At 38.8% G+C, this 12,573-nt stretch overlaps 1 protein-coding gene and 1 long non-coding RNA gene across 20 annotated transcripts in view; one reads left to right on the top strand and one right to left on the bottom strand.

Annotated features, from left to right (window-relative positions):
* The window catches only part of SUPT3H (SPT3 homolog, SAGA and STAGA complex component), a 554,097-nt gene that overhangs the window by 23,724 nt on the left and 517,800 nt on the right, over positions 1-12,573 (bottom strand). For 16 of the 19 annotated variants that reach the window (XM_008994522.5, XM_054254054.2, XM_078369331.1 and 13 more), the window contains one exon: positions 11,458-12,529. In XM_008994522.5, coding sequence (XP_008992770.1) covers positions 12,488-12,529 — 42 coding nt within the window. In that variant the 3' untranslated portion in view covers positions 11,458-12,487. Of the gene's footprint in view, positions 1-4,319; positions 8,647-11,457; positions 12,530-12,573 lie in introns of those variants that run through there. The other 3 variants (XR_013534243.1, XR_013534241.1, XR_004741815.3) reach the window with 2 other exon arrangements.
* The window catches only part of LOC144582152 (uncharacterized), a 104,872-nt gene that overhangs the window by 14,313 nt on the left and 77,986 nt on the right, over positions 1-12,573 (top strand). The window lies entirely within an intron of this gene.

Below are 12,573 nucleotides of genomic sequence, written 5' to 3' on the forward strand. Positions count from 1 at the left end.
CTTTTTTGGGTTCTAATATTTTTATTGTGATGGTGATTACATAACTGTTCATTTGTCAAAAGTCACAAAATTGTACTGTACATATAAAAAGGGTTTATTACTATAGCCAACTATATCAGACTAAGCATTTTTTAAAAAAAGAAATATAGATAAGAGCGGTGATTAATGCCTATAATCCCAGTACTTTGGGAGGCTGAGGCAGGAGGACAGTTTGAATCCAGGAGTTTGAGATAAGCCTGAGCAACATAGTGAGACCTCGTCTCTACAAAAAGAAAAAAAAAAAATGCTGGGCATGATGGCATGTGCCTTGTAGTCCCCGCTACTCAGGAGGCTGAGGTGGGAGATGTGCTTGAGCCCAGGAGCTGTGATCATGCCAATGTACTTCAGCTTGGGTGACAGAGCAACACCTTGTATCGAAATAAGAAAAAATAAAAAGAAGTATGTTCTATGTTTCTATGTGCCCTATCTAAAGAACTTCTGTAATATATGAAGTGATAAATAAATACATGATTTTTTTAAACAATGCTAACCTGGAGCTATGGTAAAAAGAAATTTGTGCAAAGTGGTGAAACAGATATGTTCAAAATAGGCCAGGTGCAGTGGCTCATGCCTGTAATCCCAATCCTTTGGGAAGCCCAGGTGGGTGGACCTCTTGAGCTCAGGAGTTCGAGACCAGCTGGGCAACATGGTGAAACCCTGCCTCTACCAAAAACATATTAGCAGGGTATGGTGGCACGCACCCGTGGTCCCAGCTACTCAGAAGGCTGAGGTGGGAGGATCACTTGTGCCCAGGAGGCCCAAGTTGTGGTGAGCCAGGATCATGCACTGCACTCCAGCCTTCGTAACAGAGCGAGACCCTATCTCAGAAAGAAAGAAAGATATATCAGTTTGACATAATATTATTGAAACCTAATGACATCACAGCTAATTTCTGCTTGTGGTGATCAGATTTCTTTGTTAGAGATGCATTGTGATTTAGGAAGTATTAAAATGTAAAAATGTTTTGAAAAATACACTTGAAGAAGTTCAGAAGTCTTTGGAAATTCAAGGCGAAGCTGAATTTTGAGGTATGAAGATGATGAGCCAGGATAGAAGTGAAAAGGAAAAGCTAAAGGCTGGACAACCAGAGAGTATAATAACATGGGTATAGTCTTGCAAGAATTTGCAGAATTAAGTACTAAACAATCATTTATTCATGTAATAAACACTGATTGAACATGTATTATGTGTCAGGCACTGTTCTAAGTGCTGGGATATAGCAGTAGATAAAATAGACCATAGCCTTAATTACAGAGTCTACATTCTAGAGGGAGAACACAGTAACAAATGGATCTGTGAAATGGTGTGTTAGAAGACAGTAAATGTTAGAGTGAACAAGAAAGCAAGGAAAGGGATATGATGTGCTAGGGCAGGGCTTGGGGTCTCAATATTTAAAAGGGTGGTCAGAGAAGGTCTTATAGAGAAAGAGAATTGATGTTTTTTTGAGACAGGGTCTGGCTGTGTTACCCAGGCTGGAGTGCAATGGCACGATCCTAACTCACTGTTGCCTTCAACTCCAGGGCTCAAGTGATTGTCCCACTCCAGCCTCCCCATTAGCTAGGACTACATGAGTGTGCCACTGTGCCTGGCTAGTTTTTAAAATTTTGTAGACATGGGGTCTTGCTCTGTTGCCCAGGCTGGTCTCCAATTTTTGGCCTCAAGTGATCCTCCCACTTTGGCCTTCTAAAGTTCTGGGATTACAGGCATGAGCCACTGTACCTGGTCTGAGAAAGTAAAAGAATATTTTATGTATGACTTGAAGAAGGTAATGGAGCCATGAGGATAGCTTTTTACAGTGGATGCTTCTAAACAGTGAGTACTCATAGTGTGCTCGGCTAACATACATCTACTTCATTGAGAACTGTTTAGCTTCCACTGAAATGATATTCAAATATACCATTCGTGTGGTAATTGGTTATGACTGCTGATAAAAATGATTTACAGAATAAATATAATCTTCATTTCAACTAAGCAAGAAAAATTTGAGATCCAACTGAAAGGAAACCACACACCTCACTTTATTTTTAACTACTACTACCCCCTCTCTCAAACCTGCCCCTCTTTCGAGTTTCATTACATGTGATTTTGGGAATGCTGAATAGCACAGTTTAGTATTAATACATTTTTAGTATCATTAGCTGGAAAAAGGGGTTAGAAAGAGCAGGAGGAAATAGCCTATCCATATGAAAACAATAATCACATAATATTTATTGTCTGGGATTGAAATGTTTCAAATAGGCAAAGCAATAAAATGTCAGGAAAAGCAAAACTTCCTAATGTTAAAAATATCATAAATTTTCCCAAAATAAGACACATGAAAAAAGTTCCAGTGATACTTTATGTCAAAGGGAGAAAAAACCCTTAAATCTATGCTAAAGCTGCCTGAAATCTTCAGAAGGCACAATCTACTCACCGTTGAAGAACTGAGGAGACAACAGCAATTACCATAAAGTACAGAAAGCAACCATTGCTTTTCTTTTTTTTTTGAGCTTGAGAATCACTTTTTAACACAAATCCACTGATTCCTGCATTTTACAACTTGGCTTTTGCTATCTATTAAGTTTTTAAAAAGATAATGTCGAAAAGCTAGCAAGATTTGAGTATCACTTTAAAGTGATTTTACATTTTATTTTTTTTTTAGAGAAAAAAAGGAAGAAAAAAAGAGAGAAAGAAAAAAATAATAAAAAAAAAGAATGAAAGAGAAGAAAAAAAGAGGAAGAGAAAGAGGGAGAGAGAACCAGAGTGTTGCTTTATTGCCCAGGCTAGAATGCAGTCTAAAAATGGGTATTGAAAACCTCTTTTATGCCAATAATTGTGCTTAACAATGGAGACAGGAAGGAATAAGGGAGGAAAATAACAAACAAGCGGCCAACCAGTATTTCATTTAAACCTGTGAAATGCTATGCAATTGCTGAGGAGTGATTTACTTCCAATTATGTAGTCACTTTTAGAGTAGGTGTGATGTGGTACTGATAAGAATGTATGTTTTGTGTATTTGGGGTGGAGAGTTCTATTAATGTTTATTAAGTTTACTTGTTCTGGGTCTGAGATCAAGTCCTGGATATCCTTGTTAATTTTCTATCTCGTTGTTCTGTCTAATATTGACAATGTGATGTTAAAGTCTCCCACTATTATTGTGTGGGAGTCTAACTCTATAAGTCATTAAGAACTTGCCTTATGTATCTGGATGCTCCTGTATTGGGTGTGTAGATATTTAGGATCGTTAACTCTTCTTGTTGCATTGATCCTTTTACCATTATGTAATGTCCTTCTTTGCCTCTTTTGATCTTTGTTGCTTTAAAGTCTATTTTATCAGAGACAAGAATTGCAACTCCCGCTTTTTATTTATTTATTTTTGCTCTCCATTTGGTTGGTAAATCTTCCTCTATCCCTTTGAGTCTTTGTGTGTCCTTGCATGTGTAATGGGTCTGGATGCAGCGTGCTGATGAGTTTTGGCTTTTTATCCAATTTGCCTGTGTCTTTTGACTGGGGGATTTAGTCAATTTAGATTTAGGATTAATAATAACATATGTGAGTTTAATACTGCCATTTGATGCTAGCTGGCTGTTTTGCCCATTAGTTGATGTAAATTCTTCATTATGTTAATGCTCTTTACTTTTTGGTATATTTTTGGAAAGGCTAATACTGGTTGTTCCTTTCTATGTATAATGCTTCTTTCAGAAGCTCTTGTAAAGCAGGCCTGGTAGTGATGAAATCTCTAAGTACTTGCTTGTTCACAAAAGATTTTATTTTTCCTTTGCTTGTGAAGCTTAGTTTGGCTGGATATGAAATTCTGGGTTGAAAGTTCTTTTCTTTAAGGATGTTGAATATTGGCCCCCACTCTCTTCTGGCTTGTAGGGTTTCTGCTGAGAGATCTGCTGTGAGTCTGATAGGCTTCCCTTTGTGGGTAACCTGACCTTTCTCTCTGGCTGCCCTTAGCATTTTCTCCTTCATTTCAACCCTGGTGAATCTAACGATTATGTGCCTTGGGGTTGCTCTTCTTGAGGAATATCTTTGTGGTGTTCTTTATATTACCTGGAGTTGAATATTGTCCTGCCTTGCTAGGCTGGGAAAGTTTACCTGAATAATATCCTGGAGAGTATTTTCCAGCTTGGATTCATTCTCTTCACGACATTCAGGTACACCTATCAAACGTAGATTAGGTCTTTTCACTTAGTCCCATATTTCTTGGAGACTTTGCTCATTCCTTTTTATCGTTTTTTCTCTAATCTTGTCTTCTTTTTTTATTTCATTGAGTTGGTCTTCGACCTCTGATATCCTTTCTTCTGCTTGAACAATTCGACTGTTAAAACTTGTGCATACTTCGTGAAGTTCTTGTGTTTTTGAGCTCCATTAATTCACTTATATTCCTCTCTAAATTTTCTATTCTGGCTAGCATTTCATCAAACCTTTTTTCAAGGTTCTTAGTTTCTTTGCATTGGGTTAGAACATGTTCTTTTAGCTCACAGAAGTTTCTTATTATCCACCTTCTGAAGCCTGATTCTGACAATTCATCACACTCATTCTCCATCAGGCTTTGTTCCCTTGCTGATGAGGAGCTAAGATCCCCTGAAGGAGGAGAGGCGTTCTGATTTTGGATGTTTTCAGCCTTTTTGTGCTGGTTTCTTCCCATCTTTGTGGATTTATCCACCTGTCGTCTTTGTAATTGCTGACTTTCAGATTGGGTCTCTGAGTGGATGTCCAGTTTGTTGGTGATGATGTTATTTCTGTTTCTTTGTTTTCCTTTGGCAGTTGCCCCTTCCCCACAGAGCTGGACCTTCCTCGGTTCAGCTGTGCTTGCTGTGAAACTCTCAACCGTCAGCATTTCCAATTACTGTTTTTTTGTGTGGGTGGGTCCAGCCGAGCCTGATCACCTGGCTCCCTGCCTTGGAGCCCCCTTTTTTTCTTCTCCTAATTGAACAGTTGATTCTCTCCCAGGTGCCCCAGTCGCCTGCCGAAAAGGCACCAGGATCTATGTAATTTCCTGTGCAGCTACTGTGCTGGCTGAAACAGCAGCGCTGATATTCGTGGCGCTTTTCTGCCTGGGAATCTCCCGGTCTTGCTCCAGCTTCAGTACCCCTCCCAATCAGCTGAATGGGTGACTCTGCCTTCTCAGAGCTCCAAACGCCAACTAAAAGGGCACCCAGTCCTGCATACTCCACACTGAGAACCGCCGCACCAGGATGCCGGCAAAACATTCATGCTGGCCAAAAGGGTCATGCTGGTAACCCGTGGGGCTCCTCTGCTGGGAATCTCCTGGTTTGTAAGCAACAAAAATTCGTCTGGAAGTCTGGCGTCCACTCACTCCCTGCGCCTTCACTGGGAGCTGCAACCCTGAGCTGCTGCTAGACGGCCATCTTGGATCTCTCTCCGGATTTTACATTTTATAATCACAATGGAACTTATGTATATATTTATTAATAGAGTAGCACCTACATGGGCAAAATATGCTTCATTGAATCTCCAGATAGTTTAATCTAGGTGGGTTCAAGAACTGCTTTAATTCCACAGTCCCCCTCAGGTCCTTGGCTCACTGTTTGGGGCCTGCAGACTAACATGTGGATTGCTTGGTTTTCATAGGTGCCAAAAAGATTTTTGAAGGAATGGCTATAAAAAAAACAGTCATTTTAATTTCAAGCTACTCTTTGGTGATAAGCTACTGCTTCCAGTTCACAATATGTTATTTTTAGTCTAAATAGACCTTTATATTTGCTTTAAGTTCAGTGGACATGTTATTCCATTACCTTTAGGGAAATTGGATCTTAAAAAGGCTCACTGTCTTTACAGTGAACCAGTGGGAGAACTGGTAGGTTTTCAAAGACGGACCATATATAAAAATAGTCCTACTAGTTTGTAATTCTTTTTCAAGATTGTATAGATTCAGCTGGAACACAAAGGTTCTTAGGTCTTAGTAGTACAGAGTGATGCAAATATGATTCAGGTCATCTGTTTATGAGGTCCTTAACCCCTTAACACAAGACTGACGTCACAGTGACCTACTTGCAAAGGCCACAAGAAACCTGATGCATGCAGTGCTTTAAATGGGTTTTCCTGAGATACTATATTTAAGGAAAAAGCTGTGATGATCTAAAATTCATGAGCTGTGTAGCCAAATCAGTGAAATAAGAATTGATGAGATTAACCAAAGATTTTTTAAAAAGGATTCTGAGCTCATGTTTAAATGCATTTTTTTTTTTTTGGCTGGGCATGGTGGCTCACACCTGTAATTCCAGTACTTTGAGAGGCTGAGGTGGGTGGACGACTTGAGGTGACGAGTTTAAGACCAGCCTGGCCAACATGGTGAAACCCCATCTCTACTACAAATACAAAAATTACCTGGGTGTGGTGGTGCATGCCTGTAATCCCAGCTACTCAGGAGGCTGAGGCAGGAGAATCACTTGAACTTGGGAGGTGGAGGCTGCAGTGAGCCGAGATCGTGCCACTGCACTTCAGCCTGGGCAATAGAGTCAGACTCCGTTTAAAAAAATATGCATTTTTTTTCTATCAACCAAACCACAAATGTTTATGAGTATCTGTGTATGTGAGAACGACAAAGAGGTGTTAATTCAAGATTTGCCCTTGAGAAATTCTCAGTCTGGTACAGTCTAAAGGCACATGGAGAGATGATCAGGGACACTAAATAGGAAGCAGAGAGAACAACAAGAGCTTAAAGAGTTCAGAGGAAGCAAAGGGTGCTGTGTGCTGAGACAGGCAGGAAACTTTATGGCAAAGAGCTAGGGAAGGAGACCACCATGAAAACCTAGGGAAGAAGAGGAAGATTGATTTTGTATACTGCTAACAAAAACACACAACATTCTTCGCATTGCCGTGGAAGGCCTCCCAGGAGACCTCAACTCCACACAGGACATGCAGGCCATACGGACCTTCATCTGTGATCATCACAGGAATGCAACAAAACAGCCACTCTGATGAGGAGCTGCCACAGCTAGTTTCCCATCTGCCTCCCTAGTTCTGGTAGGGCAAGGGTCTTTCCACCTCAACCCCCTTTGGGATGTGAATGCAAGCTATAAAACTGCTTGGCTGTGGTTTAGAGTTGGCTCCTCCATGACATGGTAATGCCCTACTCACTCAGGTCTCCTGTCAACTGGCCCCTCTGGCTTGGCATCTTCCTGTGAGATTAGGAACATGAGAAGCTGACACTGCCAATTTTGCTTAGGTAGCTGTGTAACAAACTGTCTGAAGCTATTTGGGCTCACTGTCTCCCTACAGGCCAAACCTGTGGAAGTGTGGCAAGCCAACCCATCAGCTGCAGGAGTTGCTACTTCAGGTCTGTTTGCTTGACTGATTCGTACGTTTAGGTCAGGGAGGGGTGCCAAGAAGTGGCCAATGCATTGGCAGTGAACTAACTTCTCCCAAGTGAAGTAGTGGGAAGACACAATCAAAACCATTCAGAAGTAGCTGGGTGCAGTGGCTTGTGCCTGTAATCCCAGCTAATCAGGAGGCTGGGTGGGAGGATTGCTTGAACCCAAGGAGTTGGAGACCAGCCAGAGTAATATAGGGAGACCCCATCTTAAAAAAAATTCAGAAGAGAAAGTTGTACCACAGGCTGGGGCAGTTATTTGGAATCTTAAAGGACATCAATCAGAAGGTGGCTTGTTCTGAGGCAGAACAAACCTAGCATTGAATTACAGAAGCTGCTGCCTGGGTGCGGTGGCTCATGCCTGTAATCCCAGCATTTTGGGAGGCCAAGGTGGGAAGATCACTTGAGTCCAGGAGTTTGAGATCAGCCTGGGCAACAAAGAGAGACCCTGACTCTGTCTATAAGAAAAGCTCCTGCTAACTACTGAGTTGAATGGAAAACTATCCTTTGTAATTCAAATTGTGCTCAGTACCTTTCTTTCCACTTTCTTATTTATCTCCATACACCACTTCTCCCCAGACCCCCCTCACACACCAACTGTCAGGCTGGGAAGAACTATGACTACTATATGATTAATCAATTAATGAGCAAACCCTTAAAAGGGTCATTAATATAAAGTTTCAGGGCATTGCCATATGTACTTCTGTATCTGCTGCTGCTAACACATGTAAAAAAGATGGGAATTATTTTATAATAGGGATAAATACCTTGTGTGAAAGCATGAAATAGTAGCCTGTGTAAATAGAGCCTTCTGGGGAAGGAAATCTGGTCTTCAGAAAGGAGAACAGCTTTGTCTACATGGATCTTTGATGAAGTTTTTCTCATAATTTGTATAGGGACTTTTAGTATATTCATTGATTATATATATACATTTATCTTAAGGTTTAAGACATTAAAAACTTGGCATAATTATATGTAATTATATTCTATTATATATTATATATTCTATTACATACATAATACTTGGCATTAGAGAAGGAATATTAAGTTAAAATAAAATTTTCTTACAATCAAAATTTCTGGTTCTGAGAAGTACTTCTAGGTTCCAGGTCAGGCAGCAATTCTCACTAACAAGTGATCAGAAATCTCTATTCCAGTACAGTCCATGTGGTGTAACAGTGGTTAACAGCATGAACTTTGGGATCAGAGTGCTCATACAAATGCCAGCTCTACCTTGGGTAATTCTGCATATGACAATCTGCTGTTCCTCAGTTTCCTCTTTTTGCCTGTGGACAACAAGGCACATCTCATAGTGGGGCTGTGAGTATTAAATGAGATAAATCACACAAACTGCTTAGTACACAGGGTAGCACATGGTGTGCTATAATTATGTCATAACATTAATATGCTGACTCAATATATTATCTTTGATAGCAAGTAGAGCATTACCTGGTGTAAGTAAAACTATATTTTGATCATCTTGAGCCTTGCTTTTTTTTTTCCTTCTATCTTTACTCTCCTTTGAAAAAAATGAGAATAATGAATATTGGGTGGTGATGAGCAGAAAAGAGATCATGGACCCCATGTTGTGTAGAGAATTACAGTGGCTCCCAACAAGGACATATGTATTCGGCATTCTTGTGACTCTGTAGGAATTGATTGCTTTAAAATATGCTTCAATTGCCAAAAATTCCATGACTTAATGACAGCTTGAATACTTAATATTTTGCTCTGGAAAAACAAACGCGAGTCTCTTTCTCTAGGTACTATGGTATCAGTATCCGACTTACAACACTTGAGACTGACTTTAAGAGATATGACTTTCTAATATTAGAGTTTTTAACAACATCTGGCCCTTATTTAACCATCACATTTACATCCAATTCCTGCAGGCATAGTTTTGTTGTTTAAGCTTGGCTAGATGCCCTCTGCAGAAAGCCTTTGCTTTAATGAACACAATTCCACAAAAACTGCTAGAGTTCCCTGCTCTCTTCTCACCCCTGCCGCTGCACAACAATGGCACATAAAGTTTCAGCTTGAATTTCAAATAAGAAGATAAAAATAAGAAAATATGCTGCTGGTGAAGTAGCTTGATATAGTGGCCGCAGCTATGACATATTCCACTTGATGCCCTTAGATTACTTGCAGAAGCGTTTGTGTACTATGAAATGTTCAGCCAGAGCATACAGGAAACTGTAAAATATTTTATGAGATGTGTACATGGTTGATGGTAGAATTTTAAATGTAGCTTGGGAAGGTTCTATCCAAATTCCAGGGGGACAGATGAGAGACTATGTTCTCTTTAGTGATTCAGCTTTATACAAGAGGTTATATGAACTGGAAAGCAATGCTTGATTTGAGAACTATGTAAAAAAATTCATAAAATTAAACTTTATAATTCAAACAAGTAAATGTGTTTTTTAGACCAAGAATCACCAGTTATGTCTATTTGTCTTCTACATGGTAAAAGCATTAGACATGGCTTGTTTATCATTTTATAAAAACAAAGAACAGTAATAAATGAAGGTTTCTCCTCAGATTCAGGAATTATATACACTATTTAAAATATATTTGTGCTTCTGATGGTTTTCAGATAAAAAGTCTTGGTTTTAAAATGGAAACAGTATTTCTGAATCACAACTATTACAATATAAGAATGCAGGAAAGCTAATGACATAACCTCTAAATGGCATGTTCAGAAAGTCATACTATCAAATTTAGGTGAAGGGAGAAGGATTTCTACTTTCCTTACCCTTAGAAGCTATTTATTGGCTTATTTATTTTCAAATTCAGTCTCTAAAATACAAGGGAGAAAAAGATGAAACTAGCTTTGTACATTCCCATTTGAATTATAGCTGAGCCTGATGTGTAAGATAACAGATTGTTTACTTAATATCACAGTCACATTGAAATTTTACTATACAACACTTAAGCTTTAGGATGTATTCATAATTAATGTAGTTTTTAAATAAATTTACTTTGTTGTCTTGGATAAATATACCATCAAACCCCAACGTGTCTTAGTCGTCGTCTTACGCTAACCTAGCATAGTAGAAAATACTGTATAATACCAGACTGAAAGTTAGGGACCATCGATTCTCATCTCTGGTCTGTCACTACCATTATTGAGTGATCTTAGGAAAGTCACTTTCCATCTCTAGGCCAAGGTTTTTTCATCTGTAAGATAAGCAGCTGTTCTCTATGATCTCTAAGACTATCTTCTGCTTTAACATTATGATTATTGAGAAAATCATTTACTGAAGCACATTTTTCTAAATGTTCCTTCTGTAAATTTTCTTTTATTTCTATAGTCACTGGTGAAGGAAATTTTATTTCACTTCAAATTTAGTACTGGGCAAAGAGTCAGAGAAAGAACCTAAGTGTAAAAAATAGAAAAAAGAATTAAAAATATTGAGCAATTATGGGGACATGTAGGCTGGTTCAGGACAGACATAAATGACCTTGCTTTATTCTAAATTCAGCTTACTGGCTTATGATGAAAAATGAAAGATTATATGAACTTACTGGACAAAACCAGATTTTATAAATAATTACCTGTCAGACTGGTGAAGATAGACAAACATATGCCAGACCTACAAAAACACAGACCTGTCATATTTCTGGGAGAAATGTACGTTGAGTCTTCCTTCTCTGGGACTATAAGGAGATCAGGTAGAATAAAATGAAGGAAAAAACCCAAACCCTGTATTTTCTGCCTCGTGCATACTTTAAAATGTATAATGTGGGAGAGAAGACATTTTGATGTGAAAAATTAGCCCCTGAAAATTTTATACCAGGTATAAGTCTGGCAGATCAAAACTAAATACAATAAATGCTATCATTTTAAAGTTAGGATGTTGACTGCAAGCTTATAATTTTCCATGCTTATGGATGCCAAGGAAAGTAAGAACGATAATAAAAAGACAAGTTTAATTATATATTTTAACAAGGATAGATGGAACATCAAAACCCTTTGGAAATATTTTGATATTATTTATCTGTGCTTTTTGTTTCTGACATGCAAATATTTTCTAAAAAGATGATTAACACAGAACAGGTAAATGACAATTAACAAATGTAATAATGTGGCATAATCGTTCACATTTTTCATTTCTGTTTTTATTAATTCTTTACAAAGACTGTTTCAAGTACATGTAAAAACCATGATAAAAGTAAAATTAATCAGGAATTGTACGACTACATCTGCTATATTTTGGTTTGTTCCAAAGAATTATGGTTCCTCATTTACTGGAGAAAGTATAGAAGCCAGAAGGGTAGCTCAGCTACTAACAGCAAGAAATTACCAAGCCCACATTTCCAGTCTAAGTGTGGGAGGCTTTGAAGGGGGGAAGCAAGAAATTACTCTGTTCCCCTTCTACTAATTCTGAATACTTGGCTTCTAAATGTGTATGAAATGTGCAGGAGTAGTAGATCTGGGGATTGGAGGAACAGGAAAAGGAGGGAAACAAAGATGGAGTAAGACGTTCTGTGTGAGGAAAAACACACATAAAAGGCAGATGGCAGGAAGTTGGGAAGAAGGCATTGAAAATGACTCATACTGTAAGCGGAGTGAAGGGGAGAGGGGATGGGAACAGGTGATTTATCAGGTCTGTTAGATATTTGATTACTGTAAGTTTATAAAATGGATAGCTGTCACTAAAATACACGTAGTCAACAAATGTTGGAAAGTGAAGTTGGTGGTATAAGGGAAGGTGAAAACTCACTGTCCTTTTGTTTCCTTGATCTAAACTTAAATCATAAAATGTAGCAAATAAAACACAGACAAAACACTGGAGGGCGGGGAACAACCACTACTTTTAAGATATGTGAGCTGAGGGCAGTAAATCCACTGAAATTAAAATTTCAGAATTGTGTGATCTGCATTCTCGTCCACCTACACCCTATCCCAAACATCCTGCCATTAATTAGCTGAACAGCACATCTAGTAAACAAGACTGATGGTTGAGGGGGCTGGAAAAGAGCAGGAGTCAGCAAGTTGATAGTCACAACAAACCAGCCCACTCCCTTGGTTGGGAGAAAGGTACATTTGTATTTTATTTGTTTTCAAGAAATCACCTTCATGTAACGTTGCTTTTCTTGTTGCTGCAGGCACACCACAGTTGTCTATCAGCAGGCTAGAAAGGCCGTCCCATTCCTGCGGTAGGCATTCTATCAAAGAAAAAGAAATCGCGATGAATCATCACATCAATTCA

The sequence above is a fragment of the Callithrix jacchus genome, chromosome 4 (assembly GCF_049354715.1).
Source record: "Callithrix jacchus isolate 240 chromosome 4, calJac240_pri, whole genome shotgun sequence".
Taxonomy (NCBI): Eukaryota; Metazoa; Chordata; class Mammalia; order Primates; family Cebidae; genus Callithrix; species Callithrix jacchus.